Source organism: Pinus tabuliformis, chromosome 2_1, assembly GCF_031772625.1.
Source record: "Pinus tabuliformis cultivar Carrire ecotype Pingquan chromosome 2_1, CPIR1, whole genome shotgun sequence".
Lineage (NCBI taxonomy): Eukaryota > Viridiplantae > Streptophyta > Pinopsida > Pinales > Pinaceae > Pinus > Pinus tabuliformis.
This window is the reverse complement of record NC_142299.1, coordinates 252,992,968-253,013,207: the sequence shown is the minus strand read 5'-3', so window position 1 is coordinate 253,013,207 and position 20,240 is coordinate 252,992,968. Positions and strand designations below refer to the sequence as shown.

At 38.5% G+C, this 20,240-nt stretch overlaps 1 protein-coding gene across 1 annotated transcript in view; it reads right to left on the bottom strand.

Moving 5' to 3' along the window:
• The window catches only part of ETFALPHA (electron transfer flavoprotein alpha), a 189,377-nt gene that overhangs the window by 144,170 nt on the left and 24,967 nt on the right, over window positions 1-20,240 (bottom strand). Inside the window, exons 4-5 of the mRNA XM_089402523.1 lie at window positions 9,806-9,969; window positions 9,284-9,442 (exon numbers count right to left, since the gene is read on the bottom strand). Coding sequence (XP_089258649.1) covers window positions 9,284-9,442; window positions 9,806-9,969 — 323 coding nt within the window. The remainder of the gene's footprint in view (window positions 1-9,283; window positions 9,443-9,805; window positions 9,970-20,240) is intronic.

The window sequence follows — 20,240 nt, the reverse complement described above, 5'->3', positions numbered from 1 at the left end:
ATCACAAGAGAGTGTCTCAAACCACTCATACTGATCCCAGATCAACGGAGGTCATCCTAGCATAGGGAGTACAGTAGATACAACGATGCGTCCATCGATGGTACTACTATGGTGCCTAACCCCATTTCCCTGCTCATTGGCCAGATGAGAGGTACTTCCCATGAGTCCCAAACTGCATGGGTAGGATGCCTCGACAAGAGAACCACTCATCATATCCCTAAGTCACCACGGGGTATCACAGGGGAAGGTTGAGCCATTCACCCTGTACACAGTTCACCATTAGGGGAGGGTGAGTCGCCCTATGGTCGCTTGTTGCTCTAGTAAGTACCCCAAGCCCCTCGGAGCTCCCAGAGCTCAATGCATGCAACATGCAGGACCCTCATAAGAGGGTCTCTCAACGACTCCAAGTCGTTTGGAAAAATCACAAATTTGACCTTTCCCTGGGGCTTTGACAGAATGTCTGCGACCTATACATTAATCTTAATGCGATGGAGCCTCCTCACTCATCAACATACCATATCCCAGATAAGGTAGTATCTGATGTCTATATGCTGGAGCAATCATAGAATACGAGATTCCTCAACAATCGAATCCCCCCTGGTTGACATAAAGGATCACAGTGGTATCCATCATGTGTACAAACAGCTCGCTAAAGAGCTTCCACAAGCAGGCAACTTCACACAAGATCGTACTAGTAGCTATGTATTCTGTCTTAGCAGTGCTTATAGCAACCGACTTCTGCTTCCTGCTCATCCATGGTATCAAAGCAGAATCCAAAGAGAACCAACACCCAGAAGTGCTTTTGCGATCCTCCACATTGCCTGCCCATTCAGCATTTGAATAATCATGCAGCTTCACATTTCCGGCAGTGTATCTCAATTCATGAGAGATTGTGCCTCGAAGGTATCTCAGAAGATTCTTGGCACCAACCCAGTGAGGCTAAACCATATATGAGCTCATCATGCTTACTGCAAAACATATGTCCGGACGCAAGTTCACCAAGAACATCAACGTGAATGAGTTTATGAAACTTAGAGGCATTTCCCAAATCTGGTCCGGCATCACTACCATATAACTTCTGAAAATTAAGATCCTCGAGGTAGTCACAGGCTTGCAATTTACCATTCCACATCTGGAATCCAACTCCCTCTTACTTCTGCAAATGAGAGGGTTTGCACCTATGAGAAATAGGTCGTCCTCAGAAGGCGCCGGTATGAAAGGTCTATCATCCACAACCTTCGAGCAATGGTTTGGATCGGTTTCACTGCTAGTGAATCTCAACTTCATCAGACAGCTATCAATCCTCTCATACTACGCCCAGGGTATTTTGCTTCAAGCCATAGAGGGCTTTCTTCCACCTGTATACATGAGATTCCCGATCATGAATCTCAAACTCCTCGGGTTGTTCCAAACCTGTGGACCTGCTACATGAGGGGAATGGTCCCCTTGTAAGATTTTCCTTCAGTACATCTCAGACATGTACCTTCATGCTCTTCTTGAATTCAGGCATCCCTGTCACCATCTGACTCACATCGGGTAGGGCCCCATAAGTAGACCTTCGGTGTTATAGATGAGATATGTCAATTGACATGATCCCCAATGGACCATCCTGCAACTTGATACAAATTGCCAACCCTGAACCCATGAGAAAAAGCATCTTTGAAAATTCTATTTTCAAACACGTACCTTTCCATCGATGAATGCCACCCTGAAACCTTTGACTTTCATTGCCGAAATGGACACTAGGTTCTCCTTGTGATCAGGTACATAAAAGAGATTCTGTAAATGAATCGAGTACCCTTATTCAATTGAGGGGTAACATTCCCTACACCCTTTCCGAGATAGGTGGCATCGACTCCAAGTATAATCCCATGATTGTTTCCATCTCTACCAAATTAGAGAGAACACCCTTCTATCTGATGAAGTGCCTTGAAGCACTACAATCAATAAGCCAGATTCTCAAAGAGTCTGAAGGAGAGGGCCAATACAAGATAATGCTTCTTTATCTTATCAGAAACAACATTTGATTCTTCATACCTGGGGTTCCTTGTTTTCTTGAAAAGTCGGTCGTTTCCTTAATGACCTACATTATCTGTCATTCCTCTAACCATTGAAGATGTCCCTGGAATGATTGTTATCATCACCAAGTGATGTGTCCCTACCATTCGGACACTCCTTCGCATAATGGCCGCACTTATTGCAAGCAAGGCATCTACCTTTCCTTTCACCCTTAGATCTTGACTTCCTATTGAAGTGATCTTTAGGTAGGCCATCAGAAGCTTCCGCTATGCCATTCTGATAATATTCTCTGCTTCGACTTCACCCTTTGTGAATTTGAAGAGGGATGAGGAATCCATTGATCCTTTTGTCCTTTCCCAACTGTCTTTGGTGATTGCTCTTTCACCATTGCTTGGGCTTTGTCTTCACCTCACTCCGATACCATGTTAATTTTAGGTATGTTCTATACTTAGAGCAATTTATTTCAATTTTCACAGTTAGCTCAATATCTTTTCCAGATTAGCAATCACATCAGCATTAAAGTAAATTGCAGCTAAAACATAAACATAAATTTCAGAAGTCAAGCCAAGACAAGAGGACACAAGATGTGGTGCTAGCCAGGGACAAACCCCAATATGGGGAACCCTTGATCAATTCTTCTTATATGTTCTTCAATAGTTCAGCAGAGAGAGAGAGAGAGTACATTTACAACAGAAGTCAACACTTTGACTTATCTAGATAAGAGCATAGATCATCTCTAAGAAGATGATGCAAGAGATCAGTTGAAGGAAGACATGTTGCTTCAACTGATTCTCCGAGGTGACTCCTTCACCTATCATTATGTTGCATCTCGTCATCATGCTGCACCTTGCTGCACCCATCATCACAATGTTGGACCTTATGCTACACTGTTGTCCCATGTGCCATTGTTGTACCATGCTAGCCATTGTTGTCCTATGTGGCATACTGTTGTCCCACTGTTAGTGACATGGCCATTCCATGTTTGCTTGTTGTCCCATCACAACTTGCTATACCTTGTTGTTGTCCCAATAGCCTTGCCATACCTTGCTGTTGTCCCATGTGTCTTGGCAGCGCCATGTAGCCCAGCTGTCCCATTTACTAGCACTGTTGTACAATGTCATCGCTGTCCCATTGAACATTGTTGTACCATGTCCTAGGACCCTCATCTATTAGCATCCTAATCGCCAAAATACCATCTGTTGCATGCTACAGCTCACTGTTCAAGGTCCACTCCTACGCTGCCACGTAGGCCTAGTTAGGGAATCATTACAATGCCATATCCAGCCTTCAATTCTGCCCAAATCTGTTGTTAAGGAGTGTGATTGCCCTTTGTTAGGAGGATGACCCTTCTTGTTGTAGTTCTGGGCAATCTAGCCCTCTTTAACAACCTCGGCTCCCTACAGCAAGACTGTGTAGGGTTGCAACTACCCTTCCATGGATCTGCACTCCAAAGTGCCCTCAAATCAGTCCTATCACTGCAGCTCTTCCAGCAAGGGAACTCAGCCCTCCTTCACCCTGAAACAGGCCTTAAACTAACTGCGTTTAGCCCTTAAAATTACCTCAGAGATATGTTGTCCATGCAACCCTTCCACGCTGTCTAAGGCAGCCTCCTAATGCTGCGGCTAGGGCATGCTATTATCCTCCTTGACTGCGTCTTTGTAGGGACCAGCGTATAGGGCTATAGGCCTCCTTCTTGATTGCATAGAGACCAGCATATAGGTTAGGGCTCCTTCTTGATAATGTTAGGGCTTCTCCTCATAACTGCATCCTCTAGATTTGGGCAACGTATTTCTTCTTCTTGACTGCAGCTAGGTTATGCATTTTAGCTAGGGCTAGGACTGCGGCTAGCGCTGATTGTTAAGCCTCCTTTCCTCCTACGTCTTAGGGCTACTTCCTCCTAGATTTCTCTCACACTAAAACCCAAGACAGGTGGATAGAAATCAAGAGAGAAGTGTGTATGAGATGACTCTCAAGTCATTTCCTTTTATACTAAAACATTGTGCACATGTGTGGGTTATTTGGTTGCTGGCCGACCTTGATGAATTGTCTTATAACAAAAAAAAATTCATAACTCCATGAATACTTATCGGAATCAGATGATATTTAGATCAATCCTACACCTCTCGATGAGAGGGATCCAAGAAAAATATCAGCTACCATAAATAAGATGACCCACATGGAGTTTGGTCCTAGTTGCCAATTTTAACAATCTTGGATTGGGCATACAGGAGGAGGATGGAGCAGAGTCAGATCACAATGGTAGTGATAGTGATTATGACATGGAGGGCAACCTGGACTATTGATAGAGTCGTGACTAGCTATGATCTTCCTTCCTATTTTGTATCTACTTTATTTTGTATTTTCTAGTGGCATTCCCTCGGTATCTATGTAATACATTTTGATTTTGATGACTTAATGAAAAATCTGCAATTTATGGTTTTAATATCTAAGTTCTACTTCTAAATTTCTAGTTTTATTTTATCAATCATGATATTTCTAAATTTCTAGTTTCTTATGTGCTTGAACAATTGTTAATAACATGAACAATGAACTGTGAACATCATTGATGTAGTAAATTAATAAACTAACTAGTTCTAAAATTGTAAAATTGTAAATACTAAATTAGTAAATTACTAAATAGATATCATCATGATTCATATTTGTAGATGTTCTAATTTCTAAAAAATATGGATCAGGCACTATATTTCAGTATTTTTTTAATATATATATGTATATATATATATATATATATATAATGTGTCCCCCGTGTCCTGCTTCCGAGGCCGTTGTGTCTCATGCAGAAAATTCGTATTTACATGTCCTTCATGTCCCGTGTCCTCATGTCACGTGACTTAGATATGGAGTGTTGGAGCTAATAGTACAATTTTAATTTATGAAAATAGAAGTGGAATGTATAGATTGCAATGGTGGTGGAAGTACAGAGGAACAGAATATGGTGATTAGCACAAGGGATGGCTGTGGTTCATACGGCAATTTGATGGCTGTACAAACAGACCTGAACAACAAAATTATCACAGTTCTGTATGGTGAACTGTACAGCAGATTCTTGCATACAGATGACAGCAGTATGGTAGATTTTTGACAGAGGTATTGACTGTAAAGGTCAATGGCTCTGATACCACATGTAATAAACAAAATTTCCTATTTATTATGATTGACTGAAGATCTCTGCAAACATATAAAAATACGTATAGAATAATAGATAATTGATAAGATGATGACTACATTGAGCCCCATGACAGTATACTTATACATATTCACTGGTCACAACGTGAAGGGGTATGAGACCTTGGACCTTTCATTGAGCTTGTTATCACTCAAGAAAAAATATTTTAAATTCTGAACATCAATTTTTTTTAAATTTGTCAAAGGGTTGGTGTCAATTTTGGGTCTAGTCTTTTCATCTTGTTTTAGAGTCTTGTTAAGAGTCTTGTTAGTATGTCAAATGGGGTCAATTCTCTGTTTTAGTCGATGATTGCTCTCATATATCACATGAATATCATATGTCGAAACTCATTTCAAAGTTCATAGCGCAGAAACCCGGTCTAGGTGATTTCGTAGCGCAAAACACCGATTTTGCACTAACTGCGCTACGAAATCGAGAATTTGTGCTGATCCATAGCAAATCTCACCCCAGCTGTCATATTTACCAAAATCCGTTGTGTTTGCATCAACAGTTGTCAGCTTATACACTTCGTCTATCATATCCAACCGCTTATCCTCATCATTAGGTCGTTAGGTGTATTGGTACTGGCACATGTTTACAGTTGTACTTTGCTCTGAGGTTTTGGTCGTTCAACTAAGCTTTTCGAAATGGTATCAGAGCAATCAGGGAAATGTCCTTCTGAGTTTTGCATCTGTTCTTTGGATTTGGGGCAGTCTGAAACTATTCCTTGTAAACAATCTTAAGCTCAGTTTTAGTTTTCCATGTGGTATTGGAGATAGCATCCGGGCAGTTGGCGGTGTTGCTGCAATTCTTGCACTTGTGCATCCAGCAAAATAAAAGACCCATTCTCCGCATCCTTTCTGTTGGTGCTGTGGGTGAAATGGACATGTTGTGTGCAGAACTCTACTTGCGTGCTAATGGAATCCTGACTCTTGCTACAAATAATTCTTGCTGCATGTCTTTTCCAGATATGCAGCTTGAAGAAAGGGTATGGCATCATCTTGCTATTGTGCAAAGTAAGCCGAATGCCTTAGCTGGGCTCTTTCAGTCAAGCATAGCTCAATTGTATGTGAATGGAAGACTCAGACAGACTGGCAAGCTGGGCTATTCAACCTCTCCGATAGGAAAACCATTGCAAGTTACAATTGGAACTCCACATTCATCTGCAGAAGTAAAGGTTACAGGGGTCTTTTTCAGGACATGAATCTTCTTCGGTTTATAGCCAATGAGGCTTGTGGTGGTGATATTTTGGCTATCCTAGATGCACTGGAAGTTGAATTATCTGCGTGCATTAATGCTCAACGTATTGATAGTTCCAACAAGCTGGGCATCAGTAAGCTAGAGGGCAGCAATGTTGTTTGGGATTTGGAAAGACTGGGGAATTTTTCATCGCACCTTTCTGGCAAAAAGCTTGTCTTAACAAGGGCCGAATTTTAGTATTTTCAGTTGAAGATGGTAAACTGCAACTTGTTATTGAGAAGGAGACAAAGGTTTCTGTTTACAATCTGAATACATTTAATGGAAAGTTGCTTGCTGGCATCAATCAAAAGATTCAGTTATACAAATGGGAGCTCCGTGATGATGGTTCAACTAAATATGGGAAGGAATTGGGTGACAATTCTCGTTCAGTTGGCTCTGTGCTTAAATTTGTTCTTCACCTTTCCTTTGATGATGAATCCCGTTCACGAGGTTGTTGAGAGCAGGTTCAATGGAGGCCAGTATTTGTTTGTCGCAAGCAGCATATTTTGGTTCGTCGTATACCAGGGGATTCTTTGATTGCGCAAACCGATGGAACTCAAGTCCAGCAGGCAGTATTCTGTACACCTTGGGGATAAAGTTGTTCCCTCAAATTATCTTTAGGCCGAGGGACAAACAACTGGGAAAAAATGCATCAGCTCCTCAACCTTTTGACACTGGCTACAGATGTTTTTTTTTTTTTTGAAACTTCAAGTTTAGGGGAATTTAAAGTGGTTATACAGATTGCAGAACTTGACACTCAGGCCCTTCTTGGAGCAGATTCAAAATACAGCACTCATTCCAATGCTGAAGTTATCTCGATTCTCAGGTTCTTCAAAAATATTTCAGATGGCTGAGTATGCCCCTAGTGGTACTTAGCCATCAAGTTCTTGATGCTGATTGCTTTCATTTCCAGATCATGCATATCTCTTATCAGATAAGAGAAGTAGATGAGGACCAGGGACCATTAAAGATACAGTAGAAGATATTAGGCATATTACAAGACTGTGTTATGGACAGTGGTAATGTTTTGTTCGCTGGTCTCTCAGCGCTCCTATGCACTTTCAAAATGTAACTTTGATTCCATTTTATACCTTGGAGCAGAGAACAATTTCAACCTTTTTACAGTGAGGAAAAATAGCGATGCTGCAACTGATGAAGAGAGAGGAAAATTGGAAGTTATAGGTGAATACCACTTAGGAGAGTTTGTTATATCTTTTTAGGCATGGATCTCTTGTTATGCGTCTGCCAGATTCAGAATCTAACCAGATTCCTACAGTTATATTTGGAACAGTCAATGTTGTTATTGGTGTCATTGTATCTCTTCCTCAGGAGCAATATCCGTTTCTTGAAAAGTTGCAAGCAAATCTTGTCAAGGTGATCAGGGGAGTAAGGGGCTTAAGCCATGAACAGTGGCGATCATTTAGCTATGAAAGGAAGACTGTGTTTTTGAAATTACACAGCAGTTTCGTAGCGTGCTATGAAACTGTTGTAGCTGCATGTTACAATTCGGTTGATCAATTATGATTGACAAAGCGGCAAATCTTTTTGAAAGGTTTTGTCATCACACATGTACATGGGAAAGGCTTACAGCACATGAAGGACGTGGCACTCCAATAGATTGTTGACTAATTCAAGAAGATCAACATGGTTAATTATTTCCGAATATCTTTGAGGAAACCAAAAGCATAAAAACAGGGGCAGTTTCCTATTTCTCAGCAGCAGTGAAGAGATAAGACAGTAAGGGCCAGCAAAGAGCTTTAAACATCCATCAAGGCTAAAGCTGAAGGAAACCACTTGTCAGAGAATGAATCTTGATTGTAATAAATGCTATGTTCAGCATGATGTAGAATTAGAATCCTAATTGTTTTAGATTTCTAGAGCTGTCAATTAGTAGTAAGTTGCTTTTAATAGTTAGTTTATAGGTGTCATGATAAGGAGAATTTGAGTTCCCCTCATGCTTGAGGAGGAATCTCAGTTAGGTAGAAGAGCTCTATATATAGGAGAAAGAGCAATGTAATAGGGGTTGGAAAATTATTCAAAAAGGCTCTGATATTTGGCTTTAGGTAAAGACTCTTTTTCAGTAATACAAGATTGGCTTTGCTTCTCAGGACTCAGGAAGGATTCGATGTTCAGAATGTGTTGTATTGTTCTTTTCCCAATATTTGCAGTGGTATGAATGTGTAATCACTTAGAACTCACTCATGGTGCTCTAATTTCCTGTATACATTCATAGATTGTGTAGTCCTATATGTTTCTGGCATGTTCTAAATGTATTGAATCCTGAATGCCCTGACTTCTATATAAGGTTGATAACATTGTTATACTGAAATGATGTTGACTCCATAAGCCCAATGGATAGTTTCTAATTGTGTTTCCACCACTCACATTTTACCTTTGTTTCACAAGAGTTAGCCCTCTTTATCATAATCAAAGATCATTAATCCTTTGAGAGAGCCCTCTCAGGTTGGGGAGGCTAAGCCTCAGCCTAAAGTAGGTTTGAAATAGTTACTTAAAGTCTGCCTGATCACAGCAGCCTATCAGGGCCTGATTTTGAGATAACAGAGCTAATGATATTATTATAAATATTAAAAAATATATATTATTATGTTTATCACATCCTGCTCTTTCTTGAAAAAATGGATATCCAATATCAAAAACCTATTCATTAGGGTTTTCAATTTAACAAGATGAACTTTCCATCTGTTGCAATTTAATGAGATGCATTTATGCTGGTGTGTAATCCAGAAAATCCCAAACACAGATAGCTCAGAGATAGCACCACAGAAAGCCTTCTCTTGAGAAGAGTTCAAGAAGAGAAACAGATGAAGATAGTCGTACCAGCTGCACCTATTTTATCAGCAAGCTTTTCTATCATTTTGAAATTTTCTGCACTTTTGAGTCCTCGACCTCCTGTGACAACAATGCGTGAACTACTCAAGTCTGGTCGTTCAGCATCCTGTGATGTTTGCTTCAACCAAGTTGACTTCCCAACAGGCTCTGCAATTCGAGTGGCAAACATAATCATGATCTAGATAGAATGATATCTGTGTTATTACTTACAAGCCTCAAACCATTCACAAAATACAAAAAAATGGTACTCGTCTACACCTCCATAGAGGGGATTACTTCAGTAAATAAATAAGAAATCACTAATAATACCGTTGACAATGCACATAAAGGTTGCAACTTGTGACCAGATTTAGGCAAGCCATATTATCTACCTCAGAGAATCTATCCCCAGCAGAACAATTGAACGTTTGAACTTCATATGGCCTCGTAAATGACAGAGTGCAAACCATATCTTTAAATGCAAATAAGATGTGTTCTGCTCACCCCGTGAATATGCATAAAGAAACAAACCTGCATCTAAGTTTGAAACATCAATGGTTGAAATTGGAGCTGCATCCAATCCTGACTTGTCTGATGAAAAAGAAACTGGGAATGATGTTGGCCTAATACTCATAATGCAGGGACCTGACCCAACGTAACGAACTTTACAGAGAGCATTTCCAGCATAGATTGGCCTGAAGGAAAGAACAAAGTAAATATAAGAAGAATAAAACGCATATTCTGTTTTGAAAGACTATCCAAATCTATATTTCGAAGTCCCGAAGTATAATTACTTTTCCAAACTCAATGCCATATAATCGTACATCACAAATTGTTGGCTTAAAACTTAAATTAACCTGCATACTTCTGTTTTGTGAAGCATAGAGAAACGAAGAAAATACATGCCTTCCAAGAATCAAGAGTATTAAAAAGTAAAATCTAAAATAAAAATATGTACTAGCATGGTTTATTTCTTTAATGTAACATGAAACATTTTGATTAATACTAAAAAATGTGTTAGCGTGAATGAGAAAGTCACTTATCGCAAAATTCGATCATCTCAAAATCAAATAAATGTATCGAAGATACTGAATCAAGGTTCACCCGGCCTTCTGAAATTTTGATTTTATTTTATCTTCGTGACTCAAGAAAACCACCCAATGCTTATCCTACCATTTGAAGATTCTAGCCTCATAATCATACTCCAAAAGTAATAGAAGAATAAGAAACCTGATCTAGTGCAACTCATCAACGAAAGCCTAGAGTAGTAAATTAATCCTACAAGAACCACACACATAACCTTCAGTCAAACAGTCAGATACGGATAACTGCCCATGATATACATAGGATAAATGGAAAATGGACAAGACTGAAATCCATGTGGACAGAATGAATATGCCTAGTTTCTATCAAAAAGATGAATGGCATACAAAAGTTAGACTAGGCTGGAATCTGCATATTAACATCAATACAATATATTCAAATGATTGGATATTAATTATTATTATCCAATTTTAAGGTCACGGCCAAGCCAAACACCAATTTGGTGTATGAGACCCCCTGTTTGTGGGACAAGGGACCCACCTCTGAAGAGCGATTTGACTGCTAAGTCTACGAAGGCATACATACTCTACCCCCCTCTGGTTTTGAACCTGTGACCTCTTAGGAGGAAACACATGGTCTTAACCATTAGGCCCACTCAAGTTGTATACAACAGATACATCATGACTCTAGATCTATCAAGTGTTGGGAAGGATCAAATTGCTTGAGGTGCAAACCATTTGGAGGGTGCAAAAAATGATGATTTGCACCTTGAGAGAATTGATCAATCCTTCTAGGCGCCTAATAGATCTATGTTAACATGGATCTAAGATGGCTTGTAGTTAGATGACCTACTCTTATAATTATTAATATGATATCAGAGTACAACTATTATTATTAAATAAATTATATAAAAATGTTAGCATATGCTGACATCAGCATTATGTCATGTTATGTTACACATCTCCATTTCATATTATAGTATAAGTACTAAAAAAATCTCCATTAAAAACGCTGACGTATGCTGACATCATAATTATGTCATGTTACACATCATCCCCATACTCTATTGTAGCATGTGTCTCCTGGAGCAATCAATATAGTACAATAAAATGATATCCTAATTAGACTCAACTTGATCTTTAAACTAAACCTAGGTTGGATAACTTCCCATTTATAGTTGCAAGGGGATTACTCTCCAAATTCTTTAGATATATGGATCAAGTGTATACGCCTAAATTTATTACCATAAAGAGGCAACAGTGCCTTATAATAGACATAGGATATCAGGGTCATTGTGCATTCCTTTCTTCTTCAGTCATGCATAACAATCACTAGACAAAAGAGAGCTCTAGGGATTCTGATATGTCAACCAGATATTGGATTATTGCTAGTAACACTAAATGACAAACTAAACATAGTAGATTATCTCATCAAGATACATACCACAAATACCAGATCATATACTAGATTTTCCACTCAAGGTGGCATCCCTAGTTGCATCAATTCTCTTTGAGAGGAGACCAGTCTGACACACGTGAAATATGTCATTCAGGTGGATCACACCAAAGTCAAACTGAAAATGAAACTCTGGTGGATGACTTAATACTTTTACAACCTCGCTAGTGATCAAAGGCACTGTTACTCACCCAAGTGCATAACCCTAGGGGAATTTTTCTCCTATTCATTTAGCTTGCCAGCCAACAGCCTTATGATGATCCACAAATAGCTAGCCTTAAAGGCTTTCCATCCATGCTCCAGTAAGCACTTTATTTCATCTAGCTTACTCATCAGATGAACGTGAGTCATCAAATGTAAGGTACATTAAACATTTTTGTAATCAAGTGCATTCATTTAATATTCAAAAGCACTCTAGCCCCCCCGGTGAGCTCATTTGGCAAGCTCGTGAAAATATAAAGTAAATGAATACAAATGTCACATGTTCAAATCTCTGATTGTTTATCCATGACCATGTGTTGGGGGGTGGCACGGTTCACCTAGGGGTTATAGTGGTGGTGGTCAGAAAACCTTATGTCATGCGAGTACGAGACCGGCCCAATTGTTGATTCCTCTAGACATTAAAAATATATATATAGGCACTCTAATGGATCACACATCAAATTAGATGATAGACTACTTTTGATTGAATTGTGTTCCCATGCTTCACCTTAGTGGTTATCTTTTGCCCCGAGTCCAGTGTGACCTTTCTTGAGCCCTTTTCCTCCACTGTCCAGGAGGGGCACAAATAGGAGGCATTGGTTGTTGTTTCATGTCCATAGAAAGCCATACTTAACATTTTCCATTTCTTTTTTATATCCATGTCCCATCTTCAAGTTGATTGCCATCTGTCAGTGTAACGAACAAAGTTCGTAAACGCTCTGATACCAATGTAACGAACAAAGTTCGTATACTCGTAGGAATGCTCTGATACCAATGTGACGAACAAGGTTCGTATATGCAGCGTATTACTCAGAATATCTGATAAATGTAAGTATCCATGGTAGGATAAGTAATATGTATTATATAAGAATTGTTGAATGTACAAGTGATGTCTGATTGTTACAAATGAGGCCCACTTATATACCTAGGACGTGCCTCTTCATGGGAGGTCATGTCCTTAGAGACATGCCTCTTCACTTTAGTTATTATTATTATTATTATTATTATTATTATTATTTATATATATATATATATATATATATATATTGAGTATATGAACTTTGTTCGTTACACTGGTATCAGAGCATTCCTCTGAGTATAAGAACTTTGTTCATTACATTGGTATCATAGCGTTTACAAACTTTGTTCGTTACAGTCACCAATATTGGCTCCTTGTTTTCCTCATCATTGAAACTTTGCCCTAAGAGGTTGATGCATAAATAATAAAAGAAAGAGTATGAACCATAATGATAAAATACAAAACATTAGTTAGGGCATAATAAAGTGCGTGGACAAAATCCTAGCATGAGCTCTACCTCCCTTATTAGCCCTCACCGAATTGTTGGCTAATGCATGAGCTATCAAATGAAAGGAACTTTCAATATCCCAAGACTAATGAACAATAAACCACTTATCTTTATGCGGTCAATGAGGCATATATAAAAGCTTGTAACCCCAGCTATGCAAGAGAAAACAACCAATAAATGACAAGATCCTAGCCTAAGCTCTACCTCCCTCATTAGCCCTCACCCAATTGTTGGCTAATGCATGACCTATCAACCAAAAGGAACTTTCAATATCCCAAGCCTAATGAACAATAAACCACTTATCTTGAAGGGGTCAATGATGCATGTATGAAAGCTTGTAACCCAAGCTATGCAAGAGAAAACAATCAATAAAGAAAAAGGCGCACAAGAGGGGTGGTAAAAATAGGCCAATGTTACGAACAAAGTTCATAAATGCAGTAGAATATTCAGAAGATCTGAAATATATAAAGATCCATGATAAGAAAAATATATTTATATAGAAATGTACAGAAGATATAAGATGATATGATTGTTACAAATGAGGGCCTGCATATATACCTAGGAAGTTGCCCCTTCATGAATGTTCATGTTCTTAAAGACATGCCTCTTCATAACTAAATATTACTAAATTAATCATCATTACCATTTATTATTATTTTTATATTTTTTATTCATATCATTGCCTTCCTCTTCAAACAATTTTGTCCTTAAAGCTTATCAATAACAAGACATGTCATATGCTTCTTTTCTTGTAATTTGTTATTATCTTTTAGGAATTTTTGGAGTTGTCATCTTCGTTGATACAAGATGATAAGATCCTCTGAGCGATAAACGAAATAGTCGAACTGAGAAAGGATCTGACCATCCTAAATCAATCTTTTGCGAAATTTTGGTGGATACTGGAACTTGCGATGGATTTTTACCACAACACTGAATTGTGGTGACATCGATATTTTTTGGAACATAAGTCATTTGTTTGTTGTCTTAATTCTATGGATCTGCAGATTGGTTGAGTTGGTTGCTCTTGTGATTCAAAAGTCAATAAGGAGTTCTTGTGGTTTGATTTTCCCTCATCTTGTGTGTGACAAACTTCCTGAGTTACTTTAGGCACTATTGTTGTTGAGTTGGTTAAAGAATCTTCATTTGGATTTTTCATCGTTTGAACTGCAACATCAAAATACGTTTTTACTTTATCTAGCTTGTCATCTTCTTGAGTTGTGATATTCACTGAATCGGTATTCATTCCTCTTCTTCAACTTGAATTTCTACATTTGAATATTTCGACGCTTCCTTCTCAATAAGTTTTTATACCTTGTTTTCCAATGACTTGACCTTCTTAAGTTTCTTAATTTGCGTCACTAATTTTTCACTCTGGTCTTTAAGCCGAGAAACTACTTCATTTTTGTCAACGGTGATTTTGTCAACTTCCCTTGGCATATTTTGTATCACTTTTTTACCTTCTTCAAAAATTATTTTTGAGATGCCTTGTATGTCTTATAGTGTTACTAAATCTGATTTCAATGTAATGTATTATAGAGTTATTTTTTTCTTCCTATAGGAAAAAGTTAACAATTTCTTCTTTGTATTTAGGATGAAGGATCCTAGAGTTTCCATCCAAGGTGAACCCAAAATAATGTCACCTTGATCGTTCCATATGGATTGAAGAGAGAATTGTGTTATAAATGTATAATCCCCAATGCTTAATTGAAAACCGGTTATTTCATATTGTTTGTTGTCCAAGAAGTCTAATTTTTCGATCATATTTGACTCAAGAATCACCAATTGCTTTGCAATTTTTGGGTTTATATAATTTTTATTTTCAGTGGGAGAGATAGCGATAGTAACATTTTTTCCTGCAAGAATACCCTTAATTCTAAATAGCACTAAAGCAAAGTAGAATGAAGTTCCTGAAAATCTTCCTTTTTCTTTCATTAGAGATTACATTTTTTTCTCTTCAATGATTGACTCCATTTGCATCCGTCAATAATTTCGTCAATGATGCTTAACCAAAGAGCTTATATATTCTTTGTATGAGAGGCTCACTTCTCCAATATGTAACTATTTGCCTACTTTACTTTAAAAAATATAAATTGCTTTCTTTCTTTTTTATTAATTATTATAAACCTTCAACTTTATTAACTTTTTCCTCTAGTGCTTCAAAATGATCTTTTTTCCTTACAACTTTTAAATAACTTTAATTAATTCTTTTATTTTAATAGCTTTATTACTTTCCTTAACTTTATTCCTTTCCAAAGGTTGATACTACAAATGAACAATTTTCCTGGCCTCAACCGTCACAATCTTGCTCGAGCAACATTTGGTAATGTATGACTTGATTTGTACGGCACAAAGATTGAATGATGATGTGCAGTTGCAGTAGGGATACACTGGCAAATGAGTGTACGACAATTTTCACAGTGGCAACAAAGAATAGTGTCGAATGGCGGTAGTAGTGGTGGTACGGTTTGATGGCTGAGCAATAAGATCATGTATGAGACAGATGATAGTGTCGCGGTGATGACAGTTGTTGAACAAGAGAAATGTGGTAAGGCAATAGAGGCAGATTTAGGGGATTGTGGTAAAGCGACAGAGACAGAGGCAGTAGAATGTGCTGACAACTTTTGTAGCGACCCATGGAGGTAGAGTAGGCAACTAAACGATGAACCAAGTGCAACGGATGTGCGGCCCATCGATGGCGGTGGGGCCTGTGCACCTTGTCGGGGAGCGGTTGGGCTACGTTTTTTGTCTTTTAACTTTTATTTCATTTTTTTATTTATTTTTTCCAATGTTGCACGAAGCGGGGGCGAAGCGGAAGCGTTTTTTGGAAGCGGGGACGCGGAAGCGTCATTTTCCAAAAATCTAGGAAGCGAAGCATCCGCGGAAGCGTCTGCTATATATATATATATTTTTGCATTTATACTCAAAACAAACATCCCAAATAGCAAATTAATTGTAGAAGCCATGAAAACATGCATATTTTTGCATAAATCAAGATAGATATAACATCCATTGTACATTAATGATTAATTATTCGAGCATCAACCATTTAGATGCATCAACCATCTAGAATCTAGATTATTCTCCTCTTTTCTAGCGTTTGCATCTACCTCGATTGTCTGGGGATATTAGTCAATATTGCCCAATTTTGATCAAACTACCTAATTCAAGACTTAAAATATGGTAGAAAAAGCTTAACATGCTTGATCGATGATTTTGACTTGATTGAAAGGTAATTTTTTGCTAACGGCGTGCCGTGTGACAAAGGAGTTCAACAATTAACACCACCAACACTAGGGTACATATAGGGCTTGGTGCTCTTGATTAAATGCTAATCGCATACCTTCATACTTGATATAATCTAATGAAATGCCACAATCCCATTGATACTGAATTCCTGAAACTGTTAAGTCTGCCAAATTTTGAATAGGATATGAAATTCTATTTTCTCCATATGAAGTCCAATGAGGCTAGAACCACTCTCAAACATCCTGAGTCATTTCATGGTAATGTTAAAAATTTAAGTAAAAGGATGAAAATGAAAAATAAAGGAGAATGTCACTTTTACTTTAAGAATTTAACATTACAATGAGGGAGCATCTGCTATATTTATATTTTTTTTGCCTTCATTCGTCACCCTAACCCAAGGTGGACCCACCCCCAACAAGCAAACTCACCTAAAATTAAAAAGAAAATTGAAAAAAAAAACGATTTTCTAGATGCTTTTTCGGAAGTGTACGGGAAGCGTACGCTTCCTCCTCCGAAGCGCCACGCTTCTGACGCCCGAAGCGCGCTTCGGCGCTTCCATACCACGCTTCTGAATTTCTAGGAAGCGGCAAAAAATTCGGAAGCGGCGCTTCCGAATTTCAGAAGCGCGCTTCCGGCGAAGCTTCTTAGGCGCTTCCGTATGGGATGCGCTTCGGGGCTTGGAACTGTGGGGGGGGTGGGGGGGCGCTTCGTGCAACATTGATTTTTTCTTTTTATTAAATGTATATATATTCTTAAAAAAAATAATCAGAACTTCAATTTATTCAAATTTTATTCTTCTTCCTTTTATATATATATTCACTTATTTTAATATAGATATTTTGACTTTTTATATATATATTTTTTAAACTTAGATAATATATATATATATATATTCTTTTTTTAATGGCCAAAGGCCTGATGGCAAAATGGAGAACCTCCCAAACTTGTGTGGCTAAAAACCTGAATTCCAATGGCAACTTAACTTGATGAAGGGTTGATGGCCAAAGTTCGGATCAGACAAGCTCTGTGTAGCAGTTGAGCGGCCAAAGTATCGAACAGCTCTGATGCCAATGTTACGAACAAAGTTCATAAATGCAATAGAATACTCAAAAATTTGAAATATATAAATATCCATGATAAGACAAATATATTTATATCTCTGTTTTCAAAACCGGCCAGCTCGAAACCGACTCAGCCGAGTTGGTCCGAGCCAGGCCAAAAAAATTTGACTCGGCCTTGGATTCGATTCGGCCGGCCAGGTTAATACCGAGCTGGCCGAGTTGTCTAACAACTCGGTCGGCTCGGTCGAGCCCGCATTAACCCGGCCGGGTTAGAAAAAGCGGCCCAACAACCCGTCAAACAACGAATTTTTTTTTAATGTTCTTTTAGGGGACTCCAAACCTGTTCTTATTTTGCCTATGTTGTCTTTGGGGTCCATTCCCCTCTCCTAAACCCTATTTAACCCACCCAACCCCTCTCATTTTCTCACAGCCATCTCATGCATTTGAGTGAGAATTTCAGTGAGAGTTTGTGAGGAGTTGTTGAGTTTGTTTGTTTCTTGAGTCTTGGGCAAGCATTGTAGCTGGAGTGAGGAGCTTCTTGGGCAGCCATTTGGAGCAGCATTTGCCATTGAGGAGTTGGTTTCTTGGAGCAAGCTTGAGGAGGCAGTTTGTGCCTGGAGGTATTTTTTTTCACTTGTAAAAATCTGTTTTTGCTTATTAAATTTTATGTGCAAATCTGGAAATCCTAAAGAGTGTTTTTTGTGAAAGAAATGAACATTGAATCAATGCTTTTTTTTTGTTTTCATTTTCAGATTGTTTGCTTTCATTTCCAAGTCAAAAAATGGCACCTAGAGTGAAAGATGCTGCTTGGGCATATGTTGAAATGGTTGATAGTCAAATGCATTGCAAATTTTGCCATAGGAAAATTAAGGAAGGTTGTGGGAGCATTAATAGGCTGAAACAACACTTGGCGGGGATTAGAGGCCAAATTACTCCATGTACCTCACCAGAAATTTGGGAGATTAGGAAGGATTTGTTAGCCAGCTTTGAGAAGTTTAAAGAAGATAAGGCTAGGCAAAAAGAGTTAGAGGCTAAAATTGGGAGGAAGAGGAATATACAAAAAATGCTGGCTACCAACCCCCATTTTGATTTTGAGGGTTCTTCCTCTATCCCTTGTACCGATGCATCCAACCCTTTCTGATATGTTCCTTCCTCTTTTGAGTCTATTCAAAAAAAGGGAAAGGGTAAAACGAAAAAGGGTGATATGAATATCAAAAGTTATTTCACTCCCTCCTCTCCATCAGATGCACATGGTCCTCAAGCTAGTAGAAGTCATTTGCAGCCCACTTTAGATGACCATTGGAAGAAAGAATTGAGGGAGACTGCTTATGATTACATAGCTAGTTGGTGGTATGATGCTGATATCCCCTTCAATGCTTCCCATTCACCATATTATGAGCCTATGTTTGATGCCATACATGCTACTGGAAAAGGCTTCAAAGGCCCTACTATGCATGAGCTAAGGGGGTATCGTTTGCAGAAAGAAATTACCTCCATTAATGAGTATTTGAAAGATTTCAAGAACTCATAGGCAAAAGCAGGATGTACCATCGTGTCAGATGGATGGACTGATCAAAGAAATCGTACCATCATAAACTTTCTTATCTTCTACCCACAGGGAACCATGTTTCTAAAATCAATTGATGCATCTGATAAGGTAAAAGATGGACAATTGTTGTTTCGGCTATTGGATGAGGTTTTTGAGGAGGTGGGGGTGGCTAATGTTGTTCAAGTCATCACAGATAATGCCTCTAACTATGTTCTTGCTGGTAAATTATTAGAGGAAAAGCACATAACCATCTTTTGGACCCCATGTGTTGCACATTGCATAGACCTCATGCTTGAGGATATTGGCAAATTAGATTGGGTCAAAAACACTGTAGATCATGCCAAAAGCATAACAAAATTTATCTACAATCATTCATGGATTTTGAGCCTGATGAGGAAACACACAGGGGGCAGTGATATTATTAGGCCTACCATCACTAGATTTGCACTGTTTTTTTGACATTGCAATCTATGCTTTCACAACATAGAAACTTGCAAAAGATTTTTTCCAGTGAAAAATGGAATCAAAGCCAGTAGTCTCACAAACTAAAAGGCAAAGAATTGAAAAAGAAAGTTAATGAAGAAATATTTTGGAGAAAGGCAGCAGAGATTGTGAAGCTTGCTGAGCCACTGGTTAAGGTGTTGCGGTTGGTGGATGGGGAAAGATTGGCTATGGGCTTCATTTATGAGGCTATGGATCAAGCAAAGGAGCAAACAAAGAGGGCATACAAGGATAAAGTGGCTAAGTATGGGCCCATTTGGGCAATCATTGATGAAATATGGAACAATCAACTCCATCGCCCTATACATGCAGTCGGGTATTTTTTGAACCCACGGTATCATTATAAAGCTAAGGCGACAGGAGCTTCGAAGGGGGAGGTTAGAGATGGATTGATTCACTGCATTGATCACATGATCCCATTGGAGTGTGATCAGCTGGAGATACACCGACAGGCCACAACCTTCAGCAATGCCTCAGGTACCTTTGGGAAGAACCTAGCAAAGATTTCAAGGGAAGTAGATGAGCCAGGTAAACAAAAATTTCAATTTTCAAATTCTTAATACTTATTTCATTAAATCGTTTATAATTTGAAAGTTGGATAT